We start from the raw sequence: 17,813 nt of genomic DNA on the forward strand, positions 1-17,813 counted from the left end.
TCCCCCCCGTTTCCTTCTCTTCACTCAACACCTGCTTCCAGCGTCAGGCTGAGCACTGAGAATGTACAATAGATGTGTTGCATTACTATAAGTGGAATACATTAATCAAGTCTGTCTTTTGCCATCTCTGTCTCTGCTTTTAGGAGTCGTAAGGACTCGTCATTAGCACTGGATGCTGGCAAATACATTGCCTTGGTCAAGGCCCTCTCTGTAAATGGCAGATTGGAGGGTAAGTTACCCTAGAGCTGCAAATAATGTTTGTTTTCTTTGTTTGTATTATTAGTTTGGCATATTCTTTGGTTAGTTGTTCAGCCCTAAGTAACAGATAAACTGAAAAGAGCACACCAGAAGGTAACTTTTTATTGAAGTTTCTGTCCAACTCTCCACATTCCCAAAGAAAGACGTTCAACAGCATTTTTTTCTCAGTGATTAATCATTTACAAAACAGAAAAAACATTTTGCATCAACTGCAATGAGGACGTCCTTATAAACTAGAGCTTGCACCAACAGCCTTCCTAGTTTAAATAAAAGTAATGGATACCGTTGACTCCCAACTTTTTCTGTGGCAGTGTATCAGTTTTGAACTTAAAAACCGATGCGCTTGTTTGTACGTGTCACCAACTCTGTCACAATCTGTCTTTCTCCGTGCCTCAAACCACATTAGCTGGCCATTTCCAGAATGCTACGGTGGGTTTCCTTCAGCCCATCGAAGACCCAATTACCATCAGTTTTGCCGCTCTGCTTTTTGCACCCAATGACAGGAAAAATGTTTCCCTTGTCTCTCCTTGCTGTTCCTCTCCTCCCCTTTTCGTGATCTCTCTCTGTCTTCATCGCCGTCTCTCTATCTGACCCTCTCTCCCTGCTCTTTCGCAAAGCATGTCATTCTCTTATCCCACCCAACACACTCTCTCTCACACACACACACACACACACACACACACACACCCCTGTGTCAGTGAGAAACGAGAGAGGGGAAAATTACAGGACTGTGTGTATTTTTCCAGAATTATTGAAATCCGCCTTGATGCTAATGGCAGATCATGTCCACCAAAGTGCTTGAACATTTCTCACACACACACACACACACACACACACACACACACACACACACACACACACACACACACACACACACACACACACACACACACACACACACACAAATTTGCATGTGAATTCAAGCAAAAGGCATTTGGTGGCACGGTGGTTGGTGTATCCATCTGTATATGTGTGTTGGGGTGTGTATAGGCAGCGCTAACGCATTTGCCATTAGTCGGAGTGTGCATATGGAGGGGACGCTTGTCAGCCACATTAGCACACATGGCTAACCTTGATGTTAGCCTGTCCCCACCCAGACGCTGGTCTGCCTGGCTCCCAGCACACACCAGGCCCCGATGAAGATCATGTCTCCTGGCATCTCTTTTTTTTTTTTTTTTTTCTCACCATCTCTAATAGCTTTCTTTGTTTTTGCTCTTGGCTCTTATCCTCTCATCTCACCTCATAGGCAACTTTTTTACTGTACTTCATCCTTTACTTTATTCTTTACGCCTTCCTTCCACCATTGCTCTGATAATTAATTTATTTTCTAATACCCAATTTATGGAGTTCTCTTCTTTCTTTTTTTTTTTGGAATGGAGGAAAAAAAAAACTTCTGTTATTTAATACATTATTATCAGTTGTTTTACAGATGGATACAACGCAAACTCTACCTGTCACAAATGTTTTGTGCTTATCATTGCTATCGAGTTCACCTTTTCTAACCAACAGTGTGGAAATGGTTTCTACAACAATACCAAACTTATCCCACATAATGATAATATGGTATAAGGTGGAACATAATATTCTACCTCAAGCCTTAGCATCCATCCCTCCTTCCTTCCTCTGCTTGAAGCCTTACCAAGTTATAAAAAACACTGCATCACCACCTGAGCTCATTTAGTCTATATAAATCTTTCCTTAAATTTTACATGCTGTTCAGATTTGCTGCATGTACACTATACTGCCAAAGGCATTCACTCACCCATCCAAATCACTGAATTCAGGTGGTCCAATCACTTCCATGGCCACGGGTGTATAAAGTCAAGCATCTAGGCATGCAGACTGCTTCTACAAACATTTGTGAAATAACAGGTCCCTCTCAGGAGCTCAGTGAATTTGAGTGTGGTACTGTGATAGGATGCCACCTGTGCAACAAGTACAGTCATGAAATTTCCTCTCTACTAAATATTCCACAGTCAACTGTTAGTGGCATTATAAGAAAGTAGAAGCAACTGGGATCAACAGCAACTCAGTCATGGAGTAGGGTCCGCAGAGGTCACCAGCTTTCTGTACAGTCAATTGCCACAGACTTCCAAACTTCATGTGGCCTTCAGATTAGCTCAAACGGTGTGTAGAGAGCTTCCTGGAACAGGTTTCCATGGTCAAGCAGCTGCATCCAAGGCTTACATCACCAAGCGCAATGCAAAGTGTCGGATGCAGTGATGTAAAGAACACCACCACTGGACTCGAGGAGTGGAGGTGTGTTTCCTGGAGTGATGAATCATGCTTCTCTGAGTCTGGGTTTGGCGGTTGTACTTGTCTGACTGCACCGTACCAAGTTTGGTGGAGGGGGGATTATGATGTGGGGTTGCTTTTCAGGAGTTGGGCTCGGCCCCTTAGTTCCAGTGAAAGGAACTCTTAATGCTTCAGCATACCAAGACATTTTGGACAATTTCATGCTCCCAGCTTTGTGGGAACAGTTTGGGGATGGCCCCTTCCTGTTCCAACATGACTGCACACCAGTGCACAAAACAAGTTCTGGGCATCTGTCCGTGAGGATTTACTCTTCCAGTCTATAGATGTCAAAACCACAAGGAGTTGAGCCATGAAATTTGGCATGTGTGTTCTTTACTGATCAAAGATGTGCAACAAGATATTGATATTCCTGGATGTTTAGTACCCTGTGTATACTTTGGCTGTATTTGTCTGAAGTAGAGAGTCAACATGGAGGATTTCAGGCTGCCAATGCTATAATAATATACTGTATACTAATGATATGCAGCCTCTTTCTCGTGCCTGATTGGCTTAGCATAATCATGGGATCATATTGTGCTGTGTGATTGGCTATACCTACTTGACCATTATTGACAGAGATGGAGAAAGTGGGGATTCCCCATATCTAGCAACTGACCTAGGTCACTGAACAGCTGGCAGTAGCTAGATAGTGAGAAATTGGAGAACCCCAAATTTCTAGGTAAAGAGCCAGTCTGTTTATAGTAATGTCAGTTCTAGGCTGTAGCTTCATTTATTATAATGCCCGTGATGGCAATTTTTCATTGGCAGAGCATTGTCAACATATTGGTCAGGGATTACTCATGGCTATAAATAGCACAGACTATAACTCATCACTGAGCAATGTTAAAGCCATAGCTGCTGCTCAGCAATATTGATTGAATGTAAACAACGTGGCTGCATTATGTTTTGTACATGGTTGCCTTATGATGAAAGTGATGTTATACATAATGCATTGATATCAGCAGATTATGTAGTAATATTCCTATACATCCATGAGTATAATATGATGTGAATACCGTGTAAGTAGGCATTATATCTGGCTTGTTGTTATAGATTATAGATATTGTGAAAGAGTGCAGTATGTGCTTTCTCTGATTTGTTTACCATAGAATTATTTTTTTTCTGTCTGTTCTAGGTTGTAGTTACCAAAAATTATTTGTAGAAATGTTAAAGATGATCACAGAATATCAATCTCTTACAGCATGCTTAAAATAGTTTTGATTTAATCAGTATTGTTAATATTGAAAAAATATTTTGCTGAAATATGGATTATGTCTTTACTAATCCAGGGGTGGCTAAAATTATTTGGATAAAAGTTTAGGGCCGTGCCTCCAAATTATGGTAAAATAGTTTTGCAAAAGGTAGTAAGATGTCTGTTGATGGGTTTTCTAATATGAAATGGGGCAGTAATGTTATCCTTACTTCTACATTTATTTTCATTAATAGCGGGATATCCACATCGGTGATGGATCTTGTTCTTTTAGTTGGATGTGTATTTAGTTGAGTTTTGCTTTAACTCGTAGCAGTAATTAATCAAATCAAAAACCAGCTGGATCCAGATCCAGTTCTGGATTAAGCACTTCAAAGTTGGGTCAGTCGTCACCTCTTTTTAAAACTTGTTTTAAAACAATGCCACCCATAACTTTTTGAGTAATTCTGCTAATGAACTGACAGACCAAGCCTCTCAAATAGGAAATTACTAGGGCACCTTTTTGTTTATCCCATATCAGAAAGACTGCAAAGCCTTCAGGAGGCGGACCATCCACTATATCTTTGCATAGGTCTGTTGTTTTCTTTTTTTTTTTTAATTTTTTTAAATACACCCTTCCTATTACAAGCATCTCTTTGAACTGCCCTTGTCCCTCTTCCTCCACGTGTCCATCCTCCCACTTTGGTAAACAGAACTTGTTCTGGCTTTAGATAGTCCTGGACATGTCTTTGGAGCTCTCTCTGTGTGTGTGTGTGTGTGTGTGTGTGTGTGTGTGTGTGTGTGTGTGTGTGTGTGTGTGTGTGTGTGTGTGTGTGTGTGTGTGTGTGTGTGTGTGTGTGTGTGTGTGTGTGAGTGAGTGTGTTTGTGTGTGGGGAAAGAGACATCACTAGCAGTCATGTCATGGAACATTAGGTGAACCATTGGGCTGTGTGATGTTTGTTTACCTGGCCTGTCTGCCTCCCCATCTCTTCGAGTGTGTATGTGTGTGTGGGCTGGCTCGCTGTGCTGGCCATGATGCTCGGCTGAGCTGATGGATATGCATACTGGCTAAACGAACAGATAAAGGGGGAGATGGAGGGAGAACGCTGTGGGGGAAATTTTGGACGGTGGACGGAGGGATGTTAGCTAGTGTTGATCCATTTGGGCAGATCAACTCCAAGCCACTGGTCTCAGTGATTAGTGGGTCTGTCAGTTAGTGATGGAGTGAGGGAAAGTGGGAGGCATGGAGACAAGATAGTCAGAGCAAGATACAAGTTTCACTGGAACTGATAAATAGTACAGATTTGACAACAGCTCAGGTCATTAGAGATATTTTTTAATGTTTGATACCACCATCAACTCTGTGGAAAATCTTAGTTTAGGCAGCAATTGTTTTTTTGTTTTTTGTTTTTTTTTTTTTGCGAAAAAAATCTGCTAGTGAAGCCACCACTTTAGTCCAAACTAAATTCTCTTGAAAACCACTGAAAGTTTCCACATTTTGGATATTTTCAACAGTACTGATGACTGGTGATGCCTCTACTTTCTGATTTCTGGTTGATATTTGTGGTTTTGAGCAATAAAATTGGCACCTACATGGGTTTGTCAGGATAAACCATAATCACTTCAGTTATTCAATGAATTTCTGTCTTGCACTATCATACAGTCAAAATATCAGCTTGTCTAGCACTCTGGTTCAAAACAAAGCACAGCAATAGTCATCTTAGGGCTTTTGAAAGGTGAAGAGCCTATAGCAGCACAGATAGGAACATAATAATCCAGTGATCCCCTATGACCAAGTGCTTGGTGTAACCGAGGGGAGAAATAAAAAGTCTCTTTTAACAGGAAAAACAAGGATGTCTGTCACGACTGATTGGGAAAGAAAAAAATGGAGCACAGACAAGCGACAACCAAATATCCTCTGCTGCACCTTGCATTTAGTGGTAATTGGCAGTTTTTAAGTTGTCCCACAAAAATGACTTACAGCAACAAAATAAAAACAAACTGACCATCAATTATAGCTGCAGGTCAATTTGTTAATAACAACTTAACTCGGTAAGTTGTTTAATTATAAAGCTTTTCTGCCACATGTCCTCTGACTCTTCTGTTAAGCTCATTTGGTTTGGGACCACAGAAATAATGGCCCTGATTTTAGCCATTCTATCCCAGGACACCATATGTTTCAATTTGGCCAATCCACATGGAAGTTTTAAGACTTTCCAAACAATCTGCAGGTTAAACTGAGGTCCTGTTACTCTATACATCAGGGGTATATATATATATATATATATATATATATATATATATATATATATATATATATATATAGCAAGATACACTATTGGGATGCAGCTGGAAGCATGGGGTGCTTATGGTGGAGCTTATGAAATAAATTAGCCTAAAGTGAAAAGACTTCATGCTAATTTAAAAGTTAGTGAAGAAGGTCACAGGGCGAAAATGGCTGACGGTGGGAGAAAGCAAATCAGAGAGCACAATTGGTTAATTAACACATTATTTAACGAATTAATTATTGTACACCCACTCACACTCAGACCACAAGTAAATAAATAACATAGTGCACCCCTTTTCTTTTTAGTGGGTATTTTCATTTGCACAGATATTTTGGGATCTTGCAGTGTATCAGGTATTGCAGAATCGCTGCAACGTGATAATATGTTTATCCTTGGGAATTATCTTGATAGGATCAGTTTCTGATGCCTTTGATAATTAAATACAGAAACAGACTAGTGGCAGAAAACAAGTAAGTTGAAAGAGCCCCCTTTTCTTTGTTGATCACATAAGGCCCTCATTCAATTAACCAAACTTGCCCCTTTGAAAAGCTTCACTTCCCCCTTTTATGCTCTCCCTCGCTAGTCACCCTTATTCCGCTCTTCTCCCCTCTATTTTCCCCTGTCCCATTAAATCTGTGACAGCCATGGGTTCCCATCACCATAACAACTGGCAAAGGGAGGTGGAGTGCTGGAGAGACAGACTGGAATTAGGATGCCAAAGCACTCACCAGAGGCCCCGTATCTCAGCCCACAAGGGTGTGTGTATGGATGTGCATTCCCAGTAGAGAGTGACACTCTTGTTTGAGGGGTTTTGTTGTATTACCAGCTGTGTAGGTGTGGATATCATTATTCGCATGTGTTTCCTTTATTTGCTTTCATGCGTCTTCAGCGGTGAAAATGGCAAGGATCTTTGTTGCATGAATCGTAAGACAGGATCCAATATTACGCTGCATTTGGAGACTTAATGGTGATTATTCAAATATATTCTGTGTCTGTGCATCTCTCCATCTCCCCCCCGTTCTTCTTGGTCATGCTGTATAGATTAGTATCTGTGGTGGAGAGCGGCTGTATCGCTGTCAGCCCATTAGCAGCTGTCTAAATAGATGGTAAACGCATCTTAATTGCTTTACCCTGATACACCACATATACACACACAAACCACGCTCCCTTTTCACCATTTAGCCCCTAGTGTTGGCCAGATGGACGCGTGGCCTAGTAAAAAGCCCTCCATTACCGGCTGGACTTGACCAAACTGATCCACCCCTCAGCCCGCTTAGCGAGGTCTCACTGGGTCCACGGCGGGCCCTTGTCGCCACATACCTATAATTTAGCCCCCCAAGTGCTTTCCACATGGCCACGGCAAAAAGCTGGCCTCCATTGTAGGGGTCTGGTAATTGTAGTCTCGTTTAGAAAACCGCAAGTAGCAATTAGCACAGAGTTGGCATTATACGGGGTTGGATTTGCATCCCCCGCTGGGTGCAAAATTCTGTTTTAATATGGGTTTGTTTCCCCCACATGGAATTAGCTAAAGGGGCCTTTTATCACATTCACACACCCTACTCTTCTCCCAGCCAATATCTGTCGTCCTCTCGCTTTCTTTCTGCTCTTTGCATCATCTCTCTTTCTCCTTTCCGTGTGTCCTTTCTCTTTCCCTTTCACTTTCACATCACTTTGTGTGATGAAGACATGCTCACACCTCACTGAAGCATCACACACGGTTGTAGGAATGCGTGTTGCTGACGTTTCTTCCTTTCCATCACAGAGGCAGTGGACATCCTGAAGGAGATGAAAGAGAAGGAGGTGGTGATGAACGACACACATGTGACCACTCTCTTTCACACGCTCAGTGCTGTAGCAGCCACAGGTGACATCTCTTCCATCCAGCGACTGCAGGACACAGTCTTTACCCTGGGTCTGGTCAAGCCCACTGCCAATCTCTGCTCCCCTGTGGTTTTTGCTTATCTGAACAGGTAAAGCCAATCATAAAAGTGTTACACATCCCAAACTCCCTTAATGTTAAAACATCTATTCCTCTTGTATGTTCCAGTTTTATGGCTGATGTTCTCCACTAACCAGCCAACAAGCTCACTTTTGTTTTCAGATTTGAGCCTTCATCTGCCAAACCCTGTTGCCAGGTGTGTGTATGCATGTGCGTCTCAATGAGTCACTCATCCCTCCCTATGATCATAGCTGAGGTTATATTCTGGGTCAGCGATTCAGATAGAGAGAGGATGTGGAAATTGCTCATTTATGTTAGTGTGTGTTTACGCATGTCAGAGCCAGGTTTTGTTTGTTTGAGGATGTGCCAGCTGCAACCTCTCCCATGAGCCCCCCCCCCACCCCTGATCTCCTGAAACACCCACTGCTATCCTCCAGGGTTTAAGTGTGGGTGTGTGGTGAGAGATGGCCATTGATGCTTCTTCTCATAATGCTGATATGCAAATGAGCATTAGCAAACATTGGCTATGGGGTCACTGCTATTGCCCCACCCCTCAACTCTATTCAGTTTGTGTGTGTTTTTCAGTGTATGTGCGTATTCTATTTGTCGACGGAGCTTTTAAGTAGATCAACTCATTAGCATGTTAATTATGTACAGAGCACTAATTGCTAGATTTACCATAGAGCGCGGTTAGGGGGCACACACACATATACTGCACATGCTTTCATATGCAGTTTATGTCTAGTGTGCTTACTGCAACAGAGGCAGACCTTTGCAAAGAAAGTGCTCATGCGCACACCTACACACACACACGCACACGCACACATACACTCTCATCGGTGCTCCCCTGTTGCTGTTTGTGTTGCTGTAAGTCTGGTCTCTGGCACAAACAGAGTTTCCAGGTTCACTCGTTAATCACTGCCTCTGTGAGATTAGCAGGCTAATTTACTCCTGGGTCATCAGCAGCCGCCAAAACACAAACGCACACAGCAGCTTAGCACAGCCCTGTTCACAAATCAAGTGCCAGTTGTACTTCCTCCAAATGATACTGCAGTGAACACACACTAATAAACACAAGGGAACAAGAGAGCTGCTGGTATTGTAACATCTGTCATGTGTTTATGATTTGTTTGCAGGACGTTTGGGTGCGTTTAGCTGGCTGGTTGTTAAGAGTTGGTCTACAGATGTGCAGATAAAATTTTGTTTAACAAAGTTGTCCACTTTACTATGCTTGAGGTAGATTGGTGTAATTGCAACAGATGGCTCATCTCTACTTAAAATTGTTAGATGAATAACAGCCTAATAGTAAAGCTTATGCAGCGTGCTTTTGTGAATAATTACTATTGAATTACCTTTAGTTTTCTTTGGCACCTGAGCTACAGGAACTGTAGAGCTGCAGTTATCTTAGTTACGTCTTTAAGCCCTATTTGAAAATAGAAAATCTCTTAAATTAGTCTTTTGTGAAAGCGCATAAAAAGTGTCAAATATTTAGTAATGGTGTTGCTTGTAGTTCCAGCAGTGGTTCAGTCAAGCTTCAGTACTGCAACACTTGACTTTTGCACTTCAGTTGAATCTGTCTCCTTGCTCTTGTCTCTTTTTATCTTTTTATCTTCACCCATTCGTCTCCACCTCTTCATTCCGTCAGTCAGCGGACAAACAGTCGGGAGGAGGAGGAGGAGGGATGAAGGGAACCGATAAAAGAGGACAAAGCAGGCATCACTCCCGCCTGCACCCATCTCATCGCAGCGTCAGCGCTAATGACTTAATGAACACTTCTCCGCCAGATTAGCCCTTGACAGCCCATCATATGCGCCGCCCCGTTAGCCGTCATGCCTGTCCGCTTTGTATTGTGTGTGCTAACCTGCTACTACGCTAGCTGGCAGCTAGCTCACATTTGCCACATCCTCAAGGAAGTGATTAGCGACAGTAAATGCTAATGAGTCCAGCAAAATGAAGAGGCAGGACGTGGATGATAAGACGGCAGCCGCGATGATGGAATATGAGGAGGAGGGTAGAGCTGAAAGGAGATGAGTGGCTAAGAGAAAAAAAAAAGTCTCATTCACTCCCACTCCTCAGGAATAAAAGGAAGAAATGGAAATCCTATGTAGATAAATGGAAGCACCCTGAGTTAAATAATGGAAGTACATGAAAAGATAGAGAAACTGTTTAGAAAAAGATGCACCTTTATCTCAGACTCAACAAACTTCATTTAGTATCAAATATGTTACGTTTAAGTTAGTCTAATAAATATATTTAAAGGATTTATAGTGCTAAAATTATTTCAAAATAATCATTATTTATCTTGTACTGGGGCCTCTCAGTTTATCTTCGGTCTTAAACAAGCCGTTTCAGGTCCTGTCCCCCTTCCTTTAATCCAACTGTCTTCTGATTGCGTGCCCCTCATAAAAATAAGAGCAGGTGGGTGTTGCTGATGTGCTCACAGCCAGGGCAGTGTGCCTGAGATGGCCATGTAAGGATATTGCCTCAGAATTACATCATACGGAGCCGAAAGTGGGGAAAGCTGTCTGAAGATGAGCTTTGGCTCATCGGGTTTACTTGCACATACGCTGATCTCATTATTTAGTGGCTCCATATTGTAGCGGTTTACACATTTGCTTGGCAAGCAAAAGGTCGCTGGTTCGATTCGAGCCAGAGACACACATCCCCTCTTGGAGTTGGGTCAGGAAGGGCATCTGCCAAAGAAATATAACCCTAAACTTTGTTTCCAGCTGTAGTTTTAGCTTTGGCACCATGCTACAGATAGAAAATATCATTCTCATTAGCTTATGTATAAAGGCTAAATAAATGTGTGAATATTAAGCGTTTAAAATTGGGCAGTAATGTTGCTGTGTGTCTGCTATTAAATAACAAGCTTGCCGCATCAGCTGAATTAGCTATTAGGCCACAATAGTGATCGAAATGAACACAACTTTACACACAGTTGCACTTGTGTGGTGCATGAGCATTACTAGCAATAAATGCCTTTCTTGAACACATGTAGTGGGCTAGTGGTGTCATGATCAGTTTCATTTGTGTTTCAAGACACCTCGTTTTCCCTCACGCAAGGGCAGTGGCTTGATAACAGGCCTGCCCATCTCCTCCGAACAAAAGAAGGGAAAGGGAGAGGGAGGTAAAGAAGGGGGAGTAAGATGAGGCAAAATGAGCTTCCTTGTCTAATCCTTCAGGTTTCTATGGAGCAAAGCGCTCGTTATTTTTTCAGGGCTTAATTGGCTGGAAAGTGGCTGACATGCAAAGTTGGGGACATTAACAGGGCTGTGCGCTGCAGTAAATGGCAACGCAAAGTGACAGTTAAATTGTACCTAGGGAAAATTATCCATCTTTCGACATCTTTAGCTCTTTTTTTGGGGGGTGGGGGGGATGGATCAGCGGGCGGAGAGAGGGGAGGAAGGCAGAAGGGGTATAATTGCAACACCAGGCCCTTTTTTGCCAAGATTGATGTTTTTTTTTTTTGTTTTTGTTTTTTTTATTTTTCTTTTTTTTAAAAAAGATGTCTCATTAGAAAAGAGGGATTATATGTAGCTATGGAGTTGCTTGGTGGAGGGATGGATAAAGTGGACAGATAGCAGAGATGATGAAACAAATGAGGAGTGAAATGCCCATTTGCACTATGCTATAATAGCTATGTATATGATACCTTAACTAGAAACAGTGCACTGCACTTTTTTCCCCATCTCTGTCTCATTTTGGGGTAAATTGCACACCAACGCCTCCCCTTCTGGTCTCTTCTTGTCTCCACACTCTTTCTCTCATTTTCAAAAATCTCTTAGTCTCTCTTCTGCGTTGTTCAATCAGACTGTTGTGCATTTGAACAGCCTCTTGACTGCCGCTGCTGAATAATGTTGTCCCTCTTCATTTCAATTAGTGGACCTCTTTGCCTTCCAACCCTAATCACTCCATCCCTCCTCCCTCCATCACTCTCTTCTGCTGCTGCTGCCTCACAGAAGCTGAACTCAAGGTCACATCATTTGCTGTCATTTTTTTTCCTAAAGTTGTTGGTATTTTGGGGGCATATTTCACATATCTGCTTGTCTAATTGATTAGTTGAGAAAACACTGTCTCTCTAACACTGTCTCTTTCTCACTCACTCACTCACTCTGCCCCTTGCCTCCCTTGTGGGTGCCTTATATGCTTTGACCTCTGTGTGATTGACATGGTAATTACCCAATCAACAGATTGATGGCAGTGCTGTCACAATAGAGGGGATTGAAGTGGTCTCTCTCACTCTTCCTTCTCTTAGCGTCTTGCTCTCTTGCTTCCTTAACCCGTCTCTGTCTCTCTGCTTCTCTTGTTATCACTCGATCAGGTGCACTCATCCTTCCTCTGCATAGTCTTTTGTTTGCTGGGAGGAGGGAAAGTAAAAGGAGAAGGCTGGGGGGAGAGGATGACATGAGACGAAGTTGTGGTGGTGGTGATGACTGGGGGGCGGGGGGGACTCTAATTTTGTTGCCATATTTTGCTAAATTGCTCAGCTGGGGGGGGCGAGGTCATCAGAGGAGTGGGAGAGCTGACAGCACTGAAATAAAAAAGATGGTGCAGAGGAAAAGAGACGGAAGGATAAAAAGAAGAGAAAGTTGGAAGAAAAGGGAAATGAGAGAAGAGAAAATAAGGGGAAGGTTAAAGGGTGTTGGAGAGGACAAAAGGGAGAGCAACAGAAGTTTGAATGTGCGAGAGGAGCAGAGCAGAGAGGGTAAAGATCAGTGGAGTCCTTTTATCTGTTGCATTGCTTCCCCTCTAAAAGCCTGTCCAGAGAAACATTAGCCCCTCACAGACAGGTGTGTGAGAGCGTGCCTGATTGTGTGAGAATGATGTATTGGGGCCAAAAGGCTTCATCGCCCACAGTTGTGCTGTCATGAATTCAAAGGCCTGTATTGTTGAGGTGGGTCATAGTGCTTGAATAGGAGGCCACAGGGTTAACACCCCATGATACACTCTTCTGTTCTCTACTGACACAATCCTGTACATGACTGATTGCACAGACCTGGCAGCTAACGCGCTCTCTCTCTCTCTCTGTTTGTCTGTATGTCTGCAGAAAGGACGTGTCCGGAGCTCTAGAAGCAACACTGGAGTGTCAGAAGCGCTACAACCACTTGCCTCGCATCCACGACATTATTGTTGCTCTGGTGGAGAAAGGAGAGACTGAGTTACTGCAGAAAGGTTACACACTTTCCACATCCTGTCATTCAGCCATTTTTTTCCTAGTTCAGAAATATGTCAATTCATACAGCAAGAGAATACTAATAGGCAATTTTTTTTTTTATTTATTTTTGCTTAACATTGTAAAAATTACAGTATTAGAGAATCTGGCAGTCCCCTATGAGCAAGCATTTGGCAACAGTGAGGAAGAAGAACTCAATTCTAACAGGAAGAGACCTCTGGCAGCACCATAGCCACAGTAAAAGATGGCTGTAGCTACTGTTGTATCACCCATGGGTTTGTGAAGTCTTGTTTTGAAGACTTGAGATGACTGTTTGCACCGACTTGGTGTTTTGAAACCGGATATGACAAGGATCTGGTGGAGCATGCTCATTGGCTAACAATTTGTCCGTCACTATTTTTTTAGTCAGTGAGCATACGCTGGATAATCCTCCATTTTAAAACGTGCTCTAACCCACAACATACAAAATAGACTTAATGTTTTATTCAGTATGAGAAATGAGAAGTAGTGCCAGAGGCCATAAACGCATCAGAAAAGTATTTCCACAGGTCTGGGCAGAGGGCAGCTTTTCCATAGACTTCTATAGGACCAAAAGCCATTGCCCCGATGGCCGTCAAAAATGATGCAGGTTTAAGGCACTTCCCGTGTTGACTTGTCAGTCCTGGAAGCTACGTCCATCTTATACCATCTGTGGCCAGAACAAGGTTTAGGGAGGGGCAGGCATCTACTGCAGCTGGAGTTCAGGCAAGACAAAAGAAGAACAGCACAAACTTCACGACAAACTACAGGACAGATCAGACAAAAGGGGCAATAGTGGCATAAAAACACATTGGGAATAGAGGAGAAATGCTCAGTGCATCTTGAGCAGCATAACTAAGGCATGGTTTAGGTTAGCCCCAACTAACAGCTTTATTAAAATTAAATATTTGGTGGTTCTGCCTCCTCATATGCAAAGATTTTATATTCTTTTCTTTTTTGGTTTTTTTTTGTAAATCCTATTTAGTTATGTTTAGATTCACAACCTTTATTCCGTTTTTTAGGGAAGTCACCTTTAGGTTTGAAACCCTGCCTTGCGGCATTTTATAGAATAAACATAAAAAAAATGTTTGAGACAATAATGGATTATTAAAGTGGTTTATAGTTGCTGCCAAAATTCATCAGTTTGTTGAAAATTATGGGCAGATTTCTTAGCATGTATGTATGGTCATGTAAACAAGAGTTCCTTTTTTTAGAATATTTGGTTGGATTCTAAACATTTTTCATTAGGAAGGTGACCTAGATATTGGGAATGACAGAAGACAGTTTAATCTGAACTGTGGACCAGGATTCCCCAGAGTTCAGAAGTTCAGAATAGCAGTGTACTCTGCCACTGCTTCTCACAGCTATAATCCAAATTTCTTTCCCACTCCAGCTTAGCGTGATCCATCTTTGTTTCCTCTGATTGATTCCAACCTTTTGTTATTCATTTCGGTCTTTGTGTGTGGTGAGGAGCTATTCCAAAGTGCTCATTCAGTGTTTGCATTAAACGCACATGTAACAAGTGCCAACAATCCCAAGAGTGCGTAAGAGAACTAGAGAGTGAGAAAGGTTCAGACCAGGGTCGCGGTGAAGCATGTCAGCCAGTCACATTTAGAACAGTCTCCCTGTATGTCGACAGCGGCGCAGTGAAAAGGTCAAGTTCAGTGTGCCGCTGGGGCAAGTGGCTCTGGAGTACATAAAGGTTGAAACTGTGCAGTTGAGCACCTCTCCACTTCCTTCCCTCCCCTCTGTCCTCTTTTATTCCCTCAACATGCCAAAAGGTGACAAACCCTTACAGTTAGTTGCTGTACCCTCTGAAAACAAAGTAACTCTGATTAAAATGCTGACAAAGGCCAGCATGTAAAGCAGCGTCGACAAACGAATAACAAATTACACTGCCCCTCACTCCATCATATAAAGCATCAGAGGGGATGACTTGTGACATAAACCTTGAGTCGCACTCACAGGATCGTGAGAACCCCTGTGGACCCATGCTGATGCAGTGCCTGGATAGTCTGAAAATTCGCCTTAAAAAAAAATGCACCTTTTGAAAAAAAGACAGAAGAAAAGCTTCCAGCAGACTGGCTATCAGCTGTCCAAAACACACTAAAAGCATGACACAGCTTGTCAAAGTCTTCACTCACGTGTGTGACCTTGGTTTGGTTTCAAGCACCGACAGAGAAATAAAATATAGGGTTTTGAGAGGTTCTGGCAATTATAGCAACTACTGAGTTATTTTCAGATAAGAAGAGGACAGAAAACATGCTTTCAATCTGGAAATTTCTGCAGGATCCTGTTGGTTTGGTTCAGTCCCGGGAAGATGATATTTGCATATAGAAAATGCTATATAATTTAGTCCAGTGAGTTGGAAACTTGTCTGAAAACTTGTCCACATTAGAGCCAATCAGTGAAATGTTTCCAACTTTAAATGAGCGCAAATGAAGGGAGTGGGATTATTCTTCTTTTTCTGTTTGCTGAATATGCAGGATCATTTGGGTTACTGAAAGTTTTCAGTGTGTTTGTGTTTGTGTTTGTGCGTGTGTGTGTGGTACCTGTTCTGAAGCTGCTGGATGGAGATAGTACGTAACGCTGAGCAGAGCATTTTAGCAAGTTTACCGGGAGAGCTTAGGCTTTCATTTGGGGGCCTGTGTTTGTTTGAGAGCTGACTTGATACGGCTGCTTTGTGAGTGGGACATTGTGCCAAATAATGGAATCAGAAGGAAAGGATGAAGTGTGTGTTGAGTTTGTTTACCTTGTGGGCGTTTTTGTTCATGGCCTTTCTCCGCTCTGTTTCCTCGCCTGTCTCTTTCTCTTCAGCCATGGACTTTGTGAGCCAGGAGCGAGGAGAGATGACCATGCTGTATTACCTGTTCTTCGCATTCCTGCAGACGGGCCGCTACCGCGAAGCCCGTAAGATCATTGAGGTAAAATTGTGTCTTTATTTGAAGGTTTTATTTAGATTCTTTAGACTGCGCCCTGCTGCATCAGATCTCAAAAGAAAATTTGTTTCTCAATCTTAGAGAATCTACTTGATGAAAAATTGTTCTCCTGTGTGCATGACCGTCATAAGCCACAGAGGACATACAGGATGAGATTGCTACCCTCTTTTTGTTGTTGTAAATCATCTGACCTGAATATTCGATGAATATTATATCTTTTTCATCTCAAGTCCTGTTATAAACCCTGTAGATTAGTGTGAGAAGAGAAAGGCAAAGCAGGCAGATAAGAAGCGATTTTCGCATGGATAAAATGGAAGAGGGGTTGGGAATGGATAACAAGACAGAGAGATTGATGAGCAGATGAATAGAGGGATGAGCCTGACAACCGAGGAAGAGAAACAAGGCCATTATGTTGTCCGATCAGAATGAGAACAAAACACAGTAAAAAATATCTTAACTCCCTCGCTCTGACATTGCTCGCTCTCTCTTGTGTCCTGGTGTGCACTAAAGTAGGGATTTATTCCTCTTGAGGATTTTCAAACCCTCTTAAATATTATCGGCATGTTATTGCAGCTCTCGCTACGTTGTATAGCTGTTATCCTACTTATAATAGAGAGTCAGATACAAGCTACACATGTGAGATTGCTGATTCCTTGTAAATAGATGCTCAAATTTGAATCCCACTGAAATGTTGTAACACAGTACATGCGAGAAAACCCTCAGACATCTTGCAAATGACATTTTTTTTTTTTTTTTTTTTTAATTTTTGCAGGAATGTTGTTTTTTTAATTTTATTTTAAAGTCCAGCAAGCCTATTTCACTGACTCCAGTCCTGTCCGACATCATCCTTACCCCCACTACGTCATCCAGCTCACCACCATGTGGTAATAAGTTGACAGCTCAGGTCCTCTCTCACCTGAGTGGCTAAGACATGTGGCCGCAGATCTGAGAACACAATTACACAATTGATCATCAACCCACGACCTAGGGTGTCCCGGTACCATGTGCAATCATTATGCTTGAACGTGGTATTCCTTAAGGACAAGCTGTGATTAGCATCAAAGTGCAATAAGAGAACACCACTGCGGTTCAGATCAGGCAGGCTGTTCCCCCCCACAGTCACAGCCCTTCAAGTCATACTGTCATTGCCCACGTGAACATTGAAGTCCCCCAGTAGAGCAATGGAGTCCGGTGTATAAGGGCAAACAGTCAGGACCAGGAAAAACCCCCAGTGTACAGGCACCAAACCGGATGAGACAGCTGTAAGGTCTGGCCTTAATTCTAGTACCAACACTTTTTCACATTACACATAGGTGCTTCAAAGCTGCATTAACAACTTTGGATAAAATGCCAAAGTTCCCCACTTTTTGCAGTTGACAGTTTTTATTTGCTCTCTTTTAGAGTCTAATAAAAAAAAAAAATAAGAGTTGATATATTTCAAAAGCCAGGATTCAATTGACCTCCACAGACTTTTATAACAAAGTATCTGAATGGAAAGTTCACTTCTGAACTGTCCCTTATTATACTTGCATGGTGATGGACCCTGTGCCCAGGTGATAAACTACAATTGAATCATATCTTTGACTCAAATATGCATACACACACTCAAATGCATAAATACTTTTTCCCCTGTGAGAGCGTCAAGTGGCAGTCCAGAGTGGTGTCTCTCTTTAGGCTGTGTTTGGTATAATTGGCAGCTGATTAATCACAG

The 17,813-nt window shown here is 42.3% G+C and overlaps 1 protein-coding gene across 1 annotated transcript in view; it reads left to right on the forward strand.

Moving 5' to 3' along the window:
* Positions 1 to 17,813, forward strand: part of lrpprc (leucine-rich pentatricopeptide repeat containing) — a 63,703-nt gene that overhangs the window by 21,273 nt on the left and 24,617 nt on the right. The window contains exons 22-25 of the mRNA XM_030748472.1: positions 144 to 229; positions 7,793 to 8,000; positions 13,020 to 13,144; positions 15,981 to 16,087. Coding sequence (XP_030604332.1) covers positions 144 to 229; positions 7,793 to 8,000; positions 13,020 to 13,144; positions 15,981 to 16,087 — 526 coding nt within the window. The remainder of the gene's footprint in view (positions 1 to 143; positions 230 to 7,792; positions 8,001 to 13,019; positions 13,145 to 15,980; positions 16,088 to 17,813) is intronic.

This window comes from Archocentrus centrarchus, chromosome 15, assembly GCF_007364275.1.
Source record: "Archocentrus centrarchus isolate MPI-CPG fArcCen1 chromosome 15, fArcCen1, whole genome shotgun sequence".
Classification (NCBI taxonomy): domain Eukaryota; kingdom Metazoa; phylum Chordata; class Actinopteri; order Cichliformes; family Cichlidae; genus Archocentrus; species Archocentrus centrarchus.